Here is a 19,153-nt window from a genome sequence, read left to right on the forward strand (position 1 = left end):
ATCGGAAGAATTTACTGGAAAGTCGACGGCGCATGCGTCGTAGCTCTTCCCGTTGATAACGGCGGATTCCGGGACCGGGTCTCCGCCCACTCGTCTTTCGGGAATCGCGCCCGGACTCCTCCGTCGGCCGCGGGCGACGGAGAAACGACGTTCCGGGGCCCGGCTTTCGCACGCCGGGCCCTTCCCCAGAACGTGAGTTCCTCCTTCCACCGGGCTTCGGACGGACGGCGGCCTCCCCTCCGACGAAAGAATCGTCCGGAACCCCCCGGCGCAGATGGAACGTTCCGACGGAAGAAGCGCCCGATAAAAAGGCGCGAGCCGGGCGGCGCGACAGAAGCAGCCACGCTATCTTCCGTCGAGATGCTGCGCGTGGTGGTGTTGACGCTTTTGAGCGCGTCGTGGGTGTCGACTCTCGATCCTTTCGGTCTGGAAGAAAGACGATTAGAACGCCTTTTCCGGTGAGTCTTTTCTAGACCCGCTCCCCGTCCTTCGGCCGGCGAGTGCGGTCGTATCGGAACAGAAGGGCGATACGCCTTTCTGTTCCGAAGGACGTCGCCTCTCGACCGCGGCCGCGGGTCTCGACTTCGCGCTCCCGTCTCTGAGACGGACGACCTCCGACCCGGTTCGGCTACTTCTTCGGGAGGAGACTCGATCTTTAACGGCCGTTGCATTTTTCAGAGAGGAAGAAGAGAATTTGTCCCCTCGACCCTGGAACGCGGCCGAAAGGGAAGTGGAAGAAGACGTTCCCTTCGACCCTTCGGTGGTCATCGTGGACAAAGGATCCTCGTCTCGACCCGAACCCGTTCCCGACGACCGTCGAAATCCTCTGGACGATTTTCTGCGGGGATTCCTTCCGGAAGTGACGTCGCCTTGGTGGAAAGGGTAAGAACTCTTTTTTCGGTTTCGTTCGGCCCGGCCGGTAAGCCTTTATCTCGACGGTGTCCGACGGGGTGCCCGAAGCGTTTCGTATTCCGCGCCCGGTCCGGCAACGGTGGCGCCGCCGGAGGAGATATCCGCGCCGGCGTCGGGGAGCGAATCCGCGCGCGACCCTCCGCGCGGACGAAGAAAGAAAGTCGTTGGTCGGGGGACGTCGGATTCCGCCGACGACGACGTCGGCATCGATCGCGGCCGCACCGCGCCGAATTCCGCCGACGGAGAAGAGTAGGGTCGATCGCGTGCTTTGGGCCGGTCGACCGTAGCTTGGGGAGACGTTCCGGCGGACGGAGGTTAGTAAACGATTCGGAGGGGTCGACGAGGTTTCTTACGAAGATCCACGTAGTTAGATCGCGACGGCGGCGGCGAGAGGACGAAGAGGAGAGGGAGTCGGTCTTTCTTTCTCGATTCTCTTTCCTGTCGAGAAGAGTCTCCCGAACGCTCTTTGGTCCGAGATGTCGGAAGGTGGTTGGGTGGACGAAAACCGTTTCTTTCCGACGGGTTCTTCCGTCCAAGATCGACGGGTGGTCGCCTGAGAATCGGGAAACGATGTCGCGTCCTCTTCCCTCAGTCCTCCGCCCTTAAAGGGATGTGACGAATCCACATCACGCGGTGGCCGAGTGTTCGTTCGTCTACTTCTACCTTCTGTCGAGCGACGTCCGACCTTTCCGCTCATTTAATCTCTCGGTATCGATTTTATTGTTTCGCAGGCCCAACGTATGCGTGGACAGGAAGGAGATCGACGACGGAGCGCCCAAGAACAGGAGTTTCGCCTTCAATTTCCAATCGACATCGTGCAAGGAGACCGACACTTCTTACACCTGCACCAAAAAGTTAGTCAATCTCCATCGTTCTTTTTCTTTTCTCTATTTAAATGTAAACGACGTTAAAGGGGGTCCGAGTTTAAATTTACTACCAATCGCTACGCGTTTTTAACAAAGTTTCGTTGGACATAGTTACGCCGTGGATTGTAACAACGCTTGTAAATTACTAAGACGGAAATAAACTCGACGATTAAATTACTTTTTCTATATTTAGCATTTTTATTAATATGTCCATTACCAAGGGAGTCCGGGCTCCTCCTCGGTGGCCTTTCCTAACCGCGCGGAGTTACAACGGCGGCGGAAGCGGAAGTCGACCGTCCGAGCGCGATTGGAAAGGATTCGTTCGAAGGTCGACGTCGACGATATCGCGAGAACGGAGGCTTTAGGAAAAGTGGGAAATTGGAGAGGACGGACGGTTAAAGTTTTGTTTTTTCTGTGGTCAGGATAGAAACTAACGAGGAGAGCAAGACGTTCGTGGTGAAGAGACAATGTTGCTACGGTTACAGACGAAGAGGATCCGAATGCGTAGAGTGTGAGTATTTGAATTCCGAGCGCCGGATAATAGGGAGAGAACGATGGTCGATTATTTTTTTCTCGCCCAGTCGAGCTGAAGGAACTGGCGGAGGTGATGAAGGATTTGGGGGCGAGTCGCTTCGTCAAGATGCTGTCCTCCGTCGATCTCCTAGAAAAATTGCGGGAAGGCAACTTCACCGTCTTCTGTCCCGTCGACGACGCCGTCACCGACTTCGAAGAGGAAGACGAAGACGTAAGACATTTTCTTTTAATTCTCCCTCCTTTTGTTTCTCGCTTCGGAAGACGTTGCGTTTTGACGTCGTCGGGAAATTTGGTTCCACCTAGCCGATTTCTAAATTAATCGCTTCCGACATTTCTCTTTCCGGAACTCGACCCATCGCGCGTTAATCTATTGTCCGTTTGTGTTTTTGGCCAGATTTAAAAACGAAAATACGCTTTCTGCAAAATAAAGATTTTACGCTTTTAGATTTGCTTGGGATAGAAATCCGTTTATCCTCTTTCTCGTAGTACTTAGGATTTAACAGAGCGGACGAACGTTACGAACCTACAGTTCTGTGCCGCTAACATTCGAGAAAATTTAACGATTCGCCGTACCAAATGTCACTTTTTGAAGTCATTTTTCTCTCCTCGGGATGGGCGGGACAAAGATTGGAAACACGCATTCAAATAGTGGAAGAGACGCTCTTTGCAACGGTGACAAAAGAAAAAACATTCGAGCCGACCCGAGTTTGGAGATATTGGTATTGTTCGAAATTGGTACAAATCAGCCGCCAGGCATATTTACTTAAGTGTAAGATGGCGAGACTTCTTACTTTAGACCCATGCCAGTACCACACTCTACGAGAGTTGTTTTTCGATTATATTTTCCAAATAATCAAATAACTTTGCCCACGGGCTAACATTTATACTAGATTATTTTTTTACTTCAATCTCGTTATGTTATTTGTATAAACCGGATTTTTGAATGGAGGCTCAAAATGGTCGTTGCACCGACAGCTCTCCATTTTCTCGGGGCTCCGATGACATCCACGTGGATAATTATTATGCAAACCAACAGAGGATAGGTAGTCTTACTTTAAGAGTTACGGGCTGCTAAAGTATGAATCGCAATGAACGAGGACAACTTTTCCTCGTAAATTCTGCCAATGCGTCGCGTAAGTCTCCAAATATAAAAACTTTTGCCGGCTTCGATGTCGCGCAATAGAAGGACAAAGTCGACTTTTGGCGTGAGGCGCCAGTGGCGAAGAGCGAAGTATCTCCACGTCTATATCTCGGAAACTACAAAACCTTCTGATCTAATATTTTGCGGATCTTAGTTTAAGACCGTAAGCTTTCTCGCCGTGGAGTTTGAACAAAATCGGAGGGGTCGAGCGGATGGTTTGCGCAGTTGGCACGGTATAATAACGTAAACGCGAACAATTCTTGGTAATAATTGATCGTTATCTTTGAAATTTATTCCGAATGCGGCTCTCGCACAGTTCCGATTTAGCTTGCAATTTTTTTTTTTTATTTTCGACGAAGGGATCGAACGAGTGTTTTCCAAATCTCCGAGGAAGACGAGCGGTTCGATAGTTATCCGGATTTTCTCTGTCGTCGATAAACGTTTCGTCCTGGGAACTGGAATTCTCCGAAATTTATCGTTTCTACGAATCGACATTAAATCGGTTCTGGGATTAGGCCTATAAAAACGAAGCGATCGGCGCCTAAGGTGCCGATGGGGATTTTAAAAACGGACGGGGTTCGAGTAACGGTTTGTTTTCCGATAGAGATTAAATACCGCGGCGGTCGATCTCCGTTCGGCCCAACCTTTACACGTATCGGCCGATTTCATCACGGACGGCGCGACAGTGGGAGCCGGCCCACCCTAAAGCCCGCTCGCACACCCCGAAATAATTTATTACGTTCTACCTGTACCGACCATTATTGCGGCATTTTCTTGAAATGCCAATCGATCGCCGGCCGCCTCCTCACCCCGCCTTCGGTCTCGGTTCGAATCGTCCCAAACAAAACATTTTTTACTTAATCTGTTTCGAAAAATTCCCCGAAAACTTTGTCCTAACGAAAGATTTGGACTTTTTCTTTTAAAGAACAACATTCCCAGCAGTCGAGTGGTTCGTAGCACCGACACCGCCACGGTGGTGGCCGGACACGTGGTCGAAGGGTACGTGACGTCGGACGACTTCCGGGGCAACAGAGTTCTACCGACTCTCAACGAAAAAACGGGAATTCGCCTCAACGCCTACTCGGGATTGGCCCGAAGACCGGTAAGATTTCGCTTTTTACGGGTATCTGCAGGATCGGATCCTAAAGGAACTCTTGGGGCTTTCAGTTCGTCTTGCCCAACTGTGCCAAGATCTTGGGCGCTAACAATTACGCCACCAACGGCGTGGTCCATCTGGTGGACAGAATTCTTCCCGCACCCACCGACTCGGTATTGGACATCGTGGCCAAGAACAGTCAACTCACCGTCATGAAAGGACGTGAGTATTAAAATAAGAGCGAAAGTTTTTCACTAAAACCCAATTCGAAAATTTTGAATCTGGGGGACGGAAACCCGCCCGACGAAGAAAATTACTTGTCCTGGTGGCACGGGACTTTATCGCCGCCATCTTCGGAAGACGGGCCGGGTCCGTATAATTTTTAGTGCCCGGACGCCCAGCTTAACAATAAGCGATTTGCCCAGTGGCAGCCCGCCAAACAACGTACGACTATTGCCGGTGCCCCGTTTCTATTTTGCTTTCCCCCCTTGCCTCGATTTTAAACAAAGTATTTTTACCGATGGGCTTTCGAAGTAGTTGTTACGTAACGCGCGCGTTCTACCAGGGAATTGGTAAACCCAACGATAATCTTTTCGAATCAGGATATGGAATAATTATTTCATTCTAAACAAGTTATTAAGTGATTTATAACGGCGTTAGTCATCTAATTATTGGGCAAAATTATTAGATAACCGCTGGTAATTAATTACGTTCCCGTTTTCCTTATCCGATGCCCTCTCGGTCGGAAAAAATCAAACGCGGATTTTTACCGGCCAAAAAGTGGCCGAATCTCGTCGGTAAGTTTCTTCGTGTCCCAAGGGGTGGTAATACCGATCCTACTCCGTACGAAAGCGGACGAAATCCAAATTTAATATAGCTTTTAAAAATTACTTTGTCCTCGACGACCTTTCGTCCGGTTCCCTTTTCTCGTTTTCTTCTTTTTCTCCGGACAAAAGTTGCCACTGAGAAACGAATCGATTTCAGTACTGAGTCAGGCCGGAATGGTGGAGAAGCTGAGTAATCCGGAGGAAACCTACACCATATTCGCTCCGGTGGATTCGGCCTTTAAACGGATGGGCAGCGAACTGTTGAAGAAGATGCAGAAGGGAGAAGGATGCGTGACCAGTAAGTCCGGCTTACCCTTTCTCGCTCGGCCTCCGACTTCCGCTACTGACTCCCTTAATTTAATATCGGCAGGCGTGGTCGAGAGTCACATCTCTCCTCACGTGGTGTGTTCGTCGGCCGTGGTCAACGTGGGATACGTCTCGAATTTGCTGAACGGCGAACTGAAGTTGACTCGCGACGAAAACGACAAGCTGTTCGTGGACGACGTCCAGATCGTGGCTCACGACATGGTGGGAACCAACGGGGTGGTCCACATCGTCGAAGAGGTTTTGATTCCCGACTCGGGTAAGTGGAAGGACGTTTTCCCGTGACTGCCGTCGTCCGCGCCTAACCTTCCGTTTTAATCGCAGCCAGAACTCTGACCGAAACTCTGCAGAGGGCCGACAGATCGGATTTGGTAGATTTGATCGAGGTGGCCGGAATTCGGGAGGAACTGGACACCCTCAGAAACTTTACCTTCTTCGCGCCCAGCAGGAATTCTCTTAAGGTAAGTCCGCCTTTTAATTTTTCCGGAAGGGTGGAAAAATTAAAAGTGCCATTACGCGGCCGTAACGTCGCCGATCTTTCCAGAAACTGCTGACCGAAGAATCGGAGGAATTTAGAAATAACTCGGAGAAGAGTAAAGAGCTGATTACGTCGCACGTGGCATCGACTACGGTCAAATCTTGCGACTTCCGCAACGATCTGATCTTGCCTTCTTTGTGGGAAGACGCCACTTTCCGCGTAAACAGATTCGACGTGGTAAGTCGATAGAACTACGTCTCTCTTCCAACGAACTCTTAGCTCGGTACCCATCGTTTCTCTCTATTCAGATTCCGGGTTTCGTTCATCACTTCACGCTTCAGTGCGTCCCCATATTGAACATTAATCTGGGAGTTTGCGAGGGAGCCATCCACGTCCTCTACCAGGTAACGCTCCGTCCTCTAACCGGAATCGACTAAAAACTTACGTAGGCCTACCGTAACTTTTCTAAACACGTCTTTTTTTTTCAGACCGTTTCGCCGTCCAAAAGCAAAATCGTAGAAACTCTGGAAGGCAGGAAAGATCTGAGCACCTTCGTCCGTCTATTGAAGGAGAGCGGTTTGGCCCAAACCTTGGAGGAAGACGGCCCTTTTACGGTTCTGGCTCCCGACAACGACGCTTTCGACAATACGAAAGACAAAGACGTCTTAGAAGACAAAGATAAACTTCTAGACTTGTTAAAATTGCACATTCTTCCGGGTTGGTACGAGTGCTTTTGCCGGGAACGGCTTCGTTCCTTCACCCCGCGCGGCTAACGAGGTTTTCTTTCTCCGCAGAGACGCTGTGTTGCTCGGGAATCAGGAGCAGCGCCGGACTGAGCATCAGAAGATTGGTGACCACCCTAAACGGTTCGGAAATACCCGTCAGACGCAGTTACAAAGGAGTGAAGTTCTCGTCGTCCAAGGTGGTCGGGTGCGACTTGATGGCCAAGAACGGCGTGATTCACGTGGTGAACAAAGTGGTTCATCCTTCCAGATCTCACGCTCTCGACTTTTCCGAATTGGTCCGCGAGATGTTCAGCATCTAACGGGTGACGACTTGTAGCCGGTATCTGCTGGCAGAAACCACGCAATTCAAGTAATCGTGCCGATGCGTTATCGTTGTTCTTCCGCCTTCTTTGTATCCGAAGGTTAAGATGTAGCGTCAATTTATAATATCGACTTGGACGTAAATTCGTTTTTTATTAATAAATGTGGAAAAGCACTCGCTTTCCCACCAGTCTTATTTTAATTTACGTTTTCTTTACGCCACGCTCCGACCCGATTAATTAAGATAATGGCCGAAGACGAGAAATAAAATAAAGGTTAAGACGAAGACGCGAAAGGTGGCGCGATTTTAAAGGGACAAAAATGCCAACGAGTGGGAAAAATTTTAATTAATCTTTACTTCGCGACCGGGTGCGTAGGTAGACACTAACATCACTCTTTACTCCGAAATATCTTACACACCGATACGCGTTTGGGGCACGCGCCCCTTTTCCGTAGGCTTTTTCTTCAAGACATTTAGTAAAGGTGCGATATTACCGAATAAAGAGTGGTGCTAAAGATGCCCGGTGTCTACCTAGCACCCAGTTGTGAAGTAAAGGGAGAGTCTTAGGCGCATAAACGCTATATTATTCCACGCGAGACCCGAATAATTCCTTCCCGCTTTGGCCACTCCAGATATCGTCGACGACGTCATCTAAATTTTCAAAAACAATGTAAATTTGGGAAATTTGTTTTCTGTCGTTAAAATTAATTAAGGTCGAATTTCGCTCGCCAGGAATGGCGGCTAAAAATACGCATTTTTCATTCGACCCTCAGTTTCGCGTCGCCGTTCGTTTTTGGCAAAAAGATTTCCGGAGAAAATTTACGAAACGGAAACTTCGACGACGGATTTTTCGCCTCTTTTCCCTCCTCGAGGTAGGAGTCGGCCTTAATTGTATCCCCTAACGTTCCACGCGTTTACCGCATCGAATGGGTTCTCAGAAAGAAGAAATTAAATTATTTGATAAATGTACGGCATTCCACCACCGCCGGCGTCGTAAGATCGAGTAAAGTAAAATAATAGACCGACCGGTCTATTTAAAAACGAAACATCGTAATCGTCGTTACGTCGTTTCCCCTTTCTTCTTCTAGTCGCGCTTACGTCCGGGAGGAGTGAAAAAAAGCCGCGCCGTGCTCCCTCCTTTGTATTTATTTCGTTCTTGTATACTTCTAGTAAGCTACGGAATAAGAATAATTTTTCTAAAACTCGTGAAAACACCAAACGCAACCCGACAAAAGTAACGATTCTTTTCTCGCGGAAAAACAGAAGAAACAATTTCTTTCGTTTTACGTCATTTAGCGTTTACTCGAGGCGAAATTGCGGAAGATTAAGATTAGAATAAATAGAATTAGCGTTTAGCATTTTACGAGAAATTTTCGCCGTGTGAATAGTTTACAATACCGAAAATGTTCTCGCTCTTCCCGGCGTCATTCCAAAAGTCTATAAAATTTAAAGTCGTCTTCGTTTTTAATCCGAGGCCTGGACATTTTTACTTTTAACGTTTTGTATATAAAAATACGAAAGTTTTTACTCTGGCGACATTAAAGTAACTTTATCGTCGTAGACTTTAAATCGTAATACGTAACAATAGTGTATTTAAATGCAACGTTTTTTAAAGTCGGATTCGAGTTAACGAGAATGGCCGGGACACTCGCGCCTCTGTTTTCCAGTACGACTTCAGACCGTGCGTGACGACGAAACGATTTTTTTTACTTCCCGTTTCGTCACGGCCGCCAACTCGCCGTTAGAGACGGGATGCGATTCTCGCCACTTAATTATATTTATACGCGTAGTAACAGAACCTACGCCCCGTTTGCGTAACGCTTTTATTAGGGATTTTAAGCGAAAATTGTTATTCGTTACGAACGAGAAACCTTTTGAATATTCAAAGGCGCGTATTAGAGAATAAATAGGAAATATTTAAACGTTTATCGGTGTTTACAGTTAAATTTAGTATCTTTCGACGTCTACCAAACGACTGGCTGGGGAATTCTCGTTTCTTTTATCGAAGTAGGCTCGTACGGTAGCCCCTCGTTATATCGCGCGTGTCGGGAGACAAACCCAACCAGCGATATATCGGATGGCGCGGCGTAACCGACGTATCCTGTATCCATCCATCCGCTTTGTCTATTTTCCATCTCCGCGCCGACTGGCTTTTTTGTGCATCGTATTTCGTACGGCGATAGTTTCCGCGCCGACCGTTGGATAAAGCGCTTCTACTTTCGGAAGACAAAAAAGCGCGATATATCCGAATAAGCCGTATAACCGCCGACTACCGAATCGGCAATACCGTATAAAAACCCGGAATAATCGTTCGTTTGTACTTAACGAGAAAAATAATGATTTTTTTACGTCTAAATTATGTCATTCCGTAGATAAAGAATTATTTAATTAAGGGTTACAATTACAGGGTCTGAAGATCGGCCGGGAAGCCGAGTCTTTCGATGCGCGAAGATTGTGAAATTACAGTACTGTACTTCTCTATGTGTAGTTTTACATAAAATTCGCGTGGTCAGATTTCGATGAAATTTCTACGTATTTTATTTCTCGCTAGTCCGTTCTTGCCAACGGATCGAGGAACAAAATAACTAATATGGCGCATTCCGAACGCAAATGGCGGATTTCCTAATTGAAATAATTCTCTACGCCAACGATATCGATCGAAGGAATTCGAAGAAATTAAAACTCTAAATAAATTCTAGTGTACGCGGGGGTTTCGTTTCGACAAACCGAAATTTCCGCTTTCGTTTACGTAATGTTATCTAAATATAATTATAAATTACGTAAAGAGTTTGTTTACAACCAGTCAATAGGGATAATAGCGAATGTGATATGTTTATCGCGGTTTATATTTAGTTATTTATACAAATAGTAAATGTTATATTTGAGGAACTAGGTAGACAAACACTGTTACTACGTTGCAGTGGCGCCGGCAACGTCTAAAGTTGAAATAATTTGCGCGGTTTCGTCTGGGTTCTAAGAAATGTCGGGAGGCAAGAAATCCGACGTCGTTGTTTCCGTTAGCGGATTTTCGGGTTTCTTTTCTAGACGTAAGGTTTAAGATTATCGATAAATGGGATTAAATGTTTCTGCGCTAATATTAATATACGGGAAAATAATCCAACACCACGCTTTAAATACGTAATTTGTGACGTTGGTAACACATAATTTTCCGTGGGTTTTTAAAAATTCGACAATAGTTTCCCTTTGCCGACAAGCTATTTATGTATAGGAACGTATTTCCGCTCTTCGAATAAATAATCGAACGTATTAATATAAAGCCGGAGAAGTCGTTTAGACAAAGGATCGAATAGTAGGGAGGAAAAACAGTTTTGCGTTTTTACATAATACGTTTTCACGAAAAACTACTTTGGTATTAAACGTTTACCCGTCGGTAAAATGGCCGAATCGGCGTACGACGGCATTTATCGATAATTCGGAATGCGTATTTTTGCCGATCACGCGACTTTACGGTAAGGAAAGGCGTCGTGTTTGGAGGATACCACCGTCTGGCGGTGGAAATTGCGGATTAGCGGAATGCGAAGACGGTAAAAATTCGCGCCCGTTAAAATTTACATATTAATTTTGTTGGCTTATTCTAGCGGGTATTTTAGCCGGACCGAGATTCGGCAGAATAATAAAATCAATCTAACGGTAATATCAAATTCTCGAATATTAATAATTACAAAATCTCGTTATCGATTACTAAGCGGAATTGCGGGTCAAATGCTTACTAACTAAACAAACGTGAAGACTAAAATATAAACTTAATTATAATTATGGAAAAAAATAATAAAGAGAGAGAGGGAAGACAATTTCTACAATCACAACTACGGTAATTTTATGAAATAATGATGTAGGTATATATAAAGGATAATGATTTTAATCGTTCGTATTTCATTTCTTATCGCGCAATAAACCGGTATGCGTTAATTAATACAAAGATATTTTTTTCAATTATTCAAATATTTAAAATTTTTGAGTTAGTCGTCCTTTGGGTGCTTCTGGATCCGTCTCCGCGGCGCCACATCGGAAGTATTCGTAGTATTGGAATATACTTTTTATCGACGTAATGTTGGAGGTTTCTAATATTTACTACTTCCAGATTCGTTCATTTTTGTGGCGCTACTTTCTTCCCTAATATGGAATTTACCACAAATAAAACTTAGAAAACCCTCTCGTAATTGGGTAATTGGACGGTGTTACGTCGAAAGTTTTCTTATTACCGGTTTACGTATCAGTGGGAGTATCGTCGATTTAAGGAAAGGAGATTCGCGCTATCGTCCTGGCATTTGCGCCTAGCAAAACGCTTAATTTTCAAGATAATATACAAATAATAAAACGAACCATTAATTTATTTTGATGTAAATATTTTTAATTACGTTTAGTAATCGGAGAGGTGAAATATCCAGAATACCGACGACGACAATAACAAACATTAGCCAAATAATTTTAATGCCTCTCGATTTGCGCCGTAATTCTGTACGCTGCAGAACGAAATTATTGTCGAACGAATTATCTCCGACCCGAAATATTGTCTAATTCTAATTTGTGAAATAAATATAAACGACGTAATAAATTCGATGTGCTTATAAAGACTAGGAATTATCGTGGACCGAATCTTTTCTGTCTAGTTATAGAAAGGAAAGGAACAAACGTTGATTTCAAATTTTAATTAACATTGTTGTTGTTATTATCCGATTATATTTTTATCGTGTGAAACTGTAATCGTTTGTAACGATTCAAAAGTTCTAAATAATTAAAATACTGTCGACCCCCTAAAACACGGGTTCCTATAGTTCGGTTTCCTATATCACGGCGAAAAAATTGCGACCGTATTCGTACAAACACGCTAAAAAAACTCGTATAATTCGGTAAAACGTCATCGCCGACTCGTGTCGCAACAGGATTGGTCGAATCTAGACCAATAGCGGATATTGTACAAACCGTCGAGTTTATACGAGCGGCGGACCTACTAAAAACCATTTATTATTTAACGGCCATAAAAATTATATTTATATTAATGATGTCTCCAAAGTTCAGCAAAGTTCAAGATTAATGGTAACACTCTCTGATTCTTCGAGAAAACGAACGATCGTAAGAAAAGAGGAATTCCATTTTGTGTCACAATGCCAAATCAATTTTAAAACTTTTCTATTTCTGGCTTGCAACTTTTTCGTTTCAATAGAGAGGTTGCGGCCGACGTTTTCAACGCAAAAACGTGTACGTCGGACGTTCAGCGCCGCTTTCCTGTAAGTCTAGAAGTTTGAAAATGGCGTTTGGAACGTCGAGCATGATTCCACTGACGTTCCAAACGCCATTGTCAAACGTCTAGGCTTACAGGAAAGCGGCGCTGAACGTCCGACGTACACGTTTTCGCGTTGAAAACGTCGGCCGCAACCTCTCTAATAATAGAGACGACGACAGTTGTCTCTATCGTTAAAACGTTTTCGCTGACTTGTGAATGCAAGTAACGTGAGATTGTGAAACGCGATGCCTTTAAAAGTCGTCCGTATACACTTTATAAATGCCATCTGTAGTTGGGTATGTTTTTACTATATACTGTACTTTGGACATTTGGAGCAAATATTGTACGTGTTTTATTTAACTTTTTCTATCCTGTGGGAATTAAGAGGGTCTCTTTTAGAAAGCCTTTTGTGGGTTTGACAACGGGGCATCCGGGTGGCGAGGGACAGGGCCCGACATATTCGGACGGACCCAACGGGGTCGAAAAATCCCCGGGGATTTTTCGGTCCCCCAGAGCGGTAGGCTGCCATCTTGACCGTTCGCCATCCCGCCGTCAAAATTGTACCGTTTCTTTTCGCCCTTTTCGTCAAATATGAAATACTGCTGGATGTCTGATTACAAATTTTGTTTTCTGTTTGCGATATTGAATGACAACGAGCCACGCACCTTCATTGCCGCCATCTTAAAAAGCATCGAAAAGACGATGGATCGATGTATTGACTAACAATCGATACGCCCAGGGAGGCAAATTGCTAAGGGCGGAAAAATTGGCCGAAACAAATAACGTACGACTGAGACGCGGTATAGCGTCGACTCGATACGTGGTTTACCCGCGAGAAACGAGCGGCAGTCGACACTTCCCTATTGGCTGGTGTCAGTGTTCGGAAGCGAAACGACATTGCTCAAAATACTGCATGGCTTTTTGGTAGCAGCAGTGATCATAAACGTCCTGCCGCGATTCAAGGTATATTATATGGTGCATACATTGTGTTGACATGAACATACTATGCCAATAAAAATCTACTAAGGTGACCTTATTGGTATGGTGCATAGGTCTAGTACAGTGATGGGCAAACTACGGCCCGCGGGCCAGATGCGGCCCCCTGAAATGTTCTATCCGGCCCGCGCGACATTATTCCTAATCTGACGAGTAAAAAAGAATACAGGCTGGGGTGGTTGAAGCACCACTTAACTTGAGTGTTCGTTGATTATATAAAATAACCGAAGCTTTATATCTCACCATGAAAGTTTATTTACAATCATGTACAAAATTTTGTTTTACACTTAGCCGAAAGAGAGAAAAAGAAATATGGCGGACGGCCTGCACATGTTTTTATAGCGCCACCTGGATTTTCAGATGCAGCGCTAGGTTACAATTATATTGGCCCGCCTAAAGTTTTCTTCTTTTCCTTTGGCCCGCTCTTTAAAAAGTTTGCCCATCACTGGTCTAGTAGATAGTGGATGCGGTATTAAGTCCGAGAGACTTGCTGGTACGCTTACGCAGGTACAGCAAGGGACGGTGGCGGGACCTCTGGGACTGGATGCTCAAAATACTACGTTTTCGCGTCTAGACACCGGTTTTTAAACCGGTGTGTCACGAGAGGATCGTCGATCAACTTGTAAATTTTCATTCATAAAACCACATAATGGACCCGTAAACGAAACTATCCGAGCATGGTGGACACCACGTTGATTTTCACCGTAAATTACTGCTAAGGAATAACAGAATGCATCTTTAGTGTACATTCTCACGACGTACCCTAAGTGTGTACCAAATTTCAACTTTCAACTTCTAACCGTTTGGGCTCTGCGTTTTTTATTATTACTATTGTTATTATCAACCCATCTCGATTATATTATAAGATTCACTTTAATATATATGTTACTATATATATATATTGAAGTAAATCTTATAAATATGGATAAATTTTCCATATTTTCGTACTCAATAAAATAAATTTTTGAGTAAAAAATAAACAGCTTTTAACTTTTTTATTCGATTATTTTACTTTTTACATTTTAGCAGACGACGAATCTTGTCAACTTGCAAAGCGACGTCTAACGGCTCGTTCGGTGAAATCGTGATTTGATTCGCGGTTGGGTTGCGACGCGCTGCCGTTTGTAATGTCGAAGGCTTGGCGACGTGTTTTATTCGTATGTGATTCTTGTTTACCAATTCGAGTCGAGGTTTAGACGTCCGACATTTTGATATAACAGATCTCTTTCCTAAATATTCGGATTATCCGTTTGCCAAACTATCTGATGTCGTACGTCTTTTGATATGACAACGCAAGTTAATAATTTCGTGGATACCGTCTTGGTAAGTAAATTAAATATCGACACGTTGTAAGTCGTCCGTATTCGAGTAAATATAAAACGCAAATAAAAATTTCGTTAGATATTCTGCCCAAAAGGTTTCCTTTTGTCTCTTCTGGTTTTATCAAACCTCAATTGTTCACTATAAGAGGAACCTTTTAATCTGTCTTATATATTTAGTGAACCCTTTAATTTTGCCATAGCGTTCCGAGCGGCATCACACTATCTATTAAATACAGTATACGCGAACAAATAATTCGATACATTTGCCACGTGAGCATTTTTAATGCCTTCTTGCAAAGAAGGAAGCCCGATTTTAAATCTCGTTAGGATGCTATTCTCGTTTTTTTAACCTATTTTTACAAATTGTTCGACGCCGTGGGAGCCGTCCGTACGAGAGCTACTACGGTTTGTCTGTTCTATTCTCCCTCCGTGTTCGTACGGAGATCGCGGCCTTAGTACGCGGAGGGAGAAAAATAGAATAGACAAACCGTAGTAGCTCTCGTATGGACGGCTCCCACGGCGTCGAACAATTTGTAAAAATCGGTTAAAAAGATCGAGAATGGCATTTTGACGAGATTTAAAATCGGGCTTCCTTCTTTGTCGCCGACCGAAGACGTATTTAAACCGTAACCTATCGTAAGAGAAAGAGAAAATTTTTGTCTTCATATTCTTCAATAGTTTTACTATGAAAAGAAATTGGCAAGAAAAAAATTAATAAGTGAAGCCAGTGGAAGATTGAAGCAAGCATTACAAAGAAAGAACTTAAATGAAATTCAAATTGCACATGGCATCCTAGGAGAAGCTCAAGTTCTTACTCGCGAAACAAAAAGAGAAGTTGAAGCAAGAACACTCAGAAATGGTTGGAGAAGAGGAAAGGAGTACTCATCACATTTTGTTTTGAAAAAAAAAGAAAAAAAACTGACATGTGCAAATGAAGATTACACTAGTAGAAACAAACATTATTGATCATTTACAAATAATGCAGATAACTAGAAGAAATTACAGTGAAAATGAAATTATTGATCCATTGTAGTTGCATATACCAGTTCCTGTCTATTTTCTTACTGAAAGATTTTGGTCACATTTTACTCACTGTTTCTGCCCAAAAACTCACTTTTCTCACTAGTTTTGACTACAAACCTGTGCTACAAACCCTGGTTTACATCTGTGAAGGAATTCATGTTGACAGATGGTGGATGGAAATATATTTCTTTATTTTGGTGAGGCCAAACAGCCTTTTGATGACACTATCTTTGCTATAAATATTAAATAAATACAGTACTGTAATTTTGTGTGGATAACCCTTGGCAGCGTATAGCTTGCAACAGCATATATCCTAAAGAAAATTGCACGAAAATAAAACCTTTGCGTAATCCACTTCATTATTTACTTTGTATCAGTGGCAGCCATCAAAATCAAGATAATTGTCAGTATGCAGTTTTTAAGTTTCCATCTCAAGCATTAAAATATTGCTTTTTGTTTTATTTTTGTTAACAAATCATTGTAGATACATACATAAACAACCAAATCCAAATATTCTACAGCAGGGCTGCCCAATTCATTTTGGAGGCGAGCAATAATTTCAATTACATGTCAGCCGACTGGCCACCTAGTGAATCATACTTGCTTACACTCATGATTCTTCTATAAATGGATAGGTATTTGAATCAAACAAAGCTTTAAGTTGCACATGTTTTAATAATACCTAATAAAAAAATACATCAATGAGACCTAAGAAGGGGGCTTATTAGCTAATAATTTTTCAATATTTGGTGACAACAATTTAACTTTAATAGACAAAAGTCGACTCAAAACTAATAGAACAAGTGTAAAACTAATAGAACAAGTGTAATAAATGTGTAGGTTAGGTATTAACAGCGGTGTGGCAGTGACTCAAGTCATAGTTCATTCCATGTTCAACCAATCGACTAATCACGTGGTATTATTGGTAGCTCAACATTGCGCATGGTGACAGCCGACCGTTACTGTGGGCAGGCAAATTCAAATGCATTGGCGGGTCACTTTGTAGTCCGTGGGCCTGGGTTTGGGCAGCCTTGTTCTACAGTAACCATATTAATTTCCAGATTATTTAGATTATTATAGTTTAGCTAACTAATAATATAAAATAACTTTTTATAAAGGTAGGTCTAGACTACTGTCTTATATTAATAATAACTAATAATTACACTAATTTTTGAATTAAGTTTAATAATTTTTTTAATAATTATTAAATTTAATTTGGTATAATAATTATTGAAATTGAAACTAAAGTTGATATTATTTTTTGAACTTTGTAATGTAGAAATCTATTTTACTCTATTAATTAAACTAACATTTGCATACAATTTAAAATATTAAATAACTTTCAATCCAGCACACATTAGAATGCTGTATTTGCTGTTTGTGAACTGTTCCAGTTATGTAAATTAAGTGTTTTTACACTTAATTTATCATAATAATACACTTAATAAATAAATATGATTTATCATTTTTATTTTATGGCTAATTTATTTTATCCAATAGTAGTAATGAAATAAATTCAGAAAAAATTAAACAGAAAATCATCTTAGCAATATTAAAATTATTTTTTGTTTAATTTTGTTCAAAATGTTATAACCTTTTAAACACAATTTAATCATGAGTTTTACTTGTTTTAATACTGTAATTTTCAAAAGCATCATCAGTTGTTTTTTGAATTTTGTTACAAGTCAATGGTTTTAATATTGTTTAAACTGTTAATGTTCTACTGTTTCAACACATGATTGTAATTTAAAATTGGCATATATAACCTACTCCACTTCATAACTTGCACCCTTTTCAACTTATATACAGATAATCTCCAGATTGTCTGCATGAAATTATGGTAAATGAATTTGGGGTTTCTGTATGATTGTTAGGGACATATATCTTATGTGCACCGGTTGGTGTTAAAATGAGGGTTGACTGTTTTTCAAGTTCCATAATTTAGATTAGATTAAAATGAAAAAAATTTTTATAAACTTTTTGAAATAAATCATTGTCTATTGTCTTTAAAAAAACTTTAACTACACTCGACCCCCTATAACACGGGTTCCTATAGTTCGGATTCTTATATCATGGTGAAAAAATTGCGACAGTATTTGTACAAACATGCTAAAAAACTCCTATAATTTGGTAAAATGTCATCGCCAACTTGTGTCATGACAGGATTGCATAAACCGTTGAGTTTAAACGAGCAGCGAACCTACTGAAAACCATTTATTATTTAACATCCATAAAAATTATATTTATATTAATGATGTCTCTAAAGTTAAGCAAATTTTTCGCAATAAAAATAATTTATCAGGAAGCATGCGAGCGCCATTCGATGACAATCTCCACGAAGAAAACAAGCTTAAGCAATGGCGTAGTCGAACAGTGCACACTTGGTAAGTAATCCTACAACTTTTTGTTTATAGCATAGTTTATATGGATTATTCCCAAAAAATTATACATATTTTAGAAATGTTGAGTCATATTAGTCTAGAATCGATTAATTTTATGGAAGAAACCTTTCAAACAGCCGTAGTCCGTAAACTGCATATGTGCCGGGCTGTGATTGGCTGGACTCCTAGAAGCTGGATTTATAAAAAGAGGAAAATATCTACCGTGTTATAGGGGGGTCGACTGTACTTTATTTTTTTACATAAAATAAAATTCAGTATTAAAATAGGTTGCAGAAGAACTTGAAGAAACTTTCAATGGTTTCATAATTCATTCTCCAGAACAAGAACAATGGAAATTAAAAACTTATCATGATGACCTGAAAGCACTTTTTACTAATCTACCACAGGTAAATTCTTTTATTTTTTATATATATATATATATTTCTTTGTAAATTATTAGTATATGTAATTATAACTGTTTTAACAGGAGGATTTAGATGCTGCAGTTCGTCATTATATTAATACTACTGCAAGTTTAAGTAGTCAAAAACAGTCACGATTATTATTAAATTTAATTGAACATGTTGTAGTAGCAAATTTAGTACCTCACAAGTAAGTTATCCGTTAATATGTTCGTAAGAAATTTCTTTACAAATTAAGTTTAAAATATTTTGCTTTTTCTATATATCATTTAAAGTTTTAAGAAATATTAGAAAATCAGCTAAATTTATGTTATACAGTAGAGCATCGATTATCCAACTCAATTGGGGACTGGGGTTGGTCGGATAATTGAAAAGTCGGATAACCGAAAAGTATGAAAAAATCCATTATTAGTGTAGTATATTATTATATCCCATGTAATTAGTATATTAGTATATCGCTATTAACCTATTTTGCGTTGAATTTTCATCGATGTTAAGCCTAACAAAAATTTTTTAAAATAATAATCGTCGCTATTGTA

At 41.7% G+C, this 19,153-nt stretch overlaps 2 protein-coding genes across 2 annotated transcripts in view; both read left to right on the forward strand.

The window, feature by feature from the left end:
* Nucleotides 1-297: 297 nt before the first annotated feature.
* Nucleotides 298-7,426, forward strand: LOC111626582 (transforming growth factor-beta-induced protein ig-h3-like). The gene is made up of 14 exons (XM_023370013.1): nucleotides 298-458; nucleotides 679-882; nucleotides 1,644-1,766; nucleotides 2,201-2,289; nucleotides 2,360-2,523; nucleotides 4,379-4,555; nucleotides 4,621-4,771; nucleotides 5,534-5,674; nucleotides 5,747-5,959; nucleotides 6,025-6,161; nucleotides 6,245-6,415; nucleotides 6,487-6,582; nucleotides 6,667-6,895; nucleotides 6,973-7,426. The coding sequence occupies exons 1-14, from the start codon at nucleotides 361-363 to the stop codon at nucleotides 7,221-7,223; spliced, it is 2,244 nt and encodes a 747-aa protein (XP_023225781.1). The 5' UTR covers nucleotides 298-360; the 3' UTR covers nucleotides 7,224-7,426.
* Nucleotides 7,427-14,534: 7,108 nt separating this feature from the next.
* The window catches only part of LOC111626594 (mediator of RNA polymerase II transcription subunit 23-like), a 10,105-nt gene continuing 5,486 nt past the window's right edge, over nucleotides 14,535-19,153 (forward strand). The window contains exons 1-3 of the mRNA XM_023370029.1: nucleotides 14,535-14,789; nucleotides 18,480-18,599; nucleotides 18,680-18,804. Of these exons, the coding sequence (XP_023225797.1) occupies nucleotides 14,751-14,789; nucleotides 18,480-18,599; nucleotides 18,680-18,804 (284 nt within the window). The 5' untranslated portion in view covers nucleotides 14,535-14,750. The remainder of the gene's footprint in view (nucleotides 14,790-18,479; nucleotides 18,600-18,679; nucleotides 18,805-19,153) is intronic.

The sequence above is a fragment of the Centruroides sculpturatus genome, unplaced genomic scaffold (assembly GCF_000671375.1).
Source record: "Centruroides sculpturatus isolate CEXI.00-Female unplaced genomic scaffold, Cexi_2.0 scaffold304, whole genome shotgun sequence".
NCBI lineage: Eukaryota > Metazoa > Arthropoda > Arachnida > Scorpiones > Buthidae > Centruroides > Centruroides sculpturatus.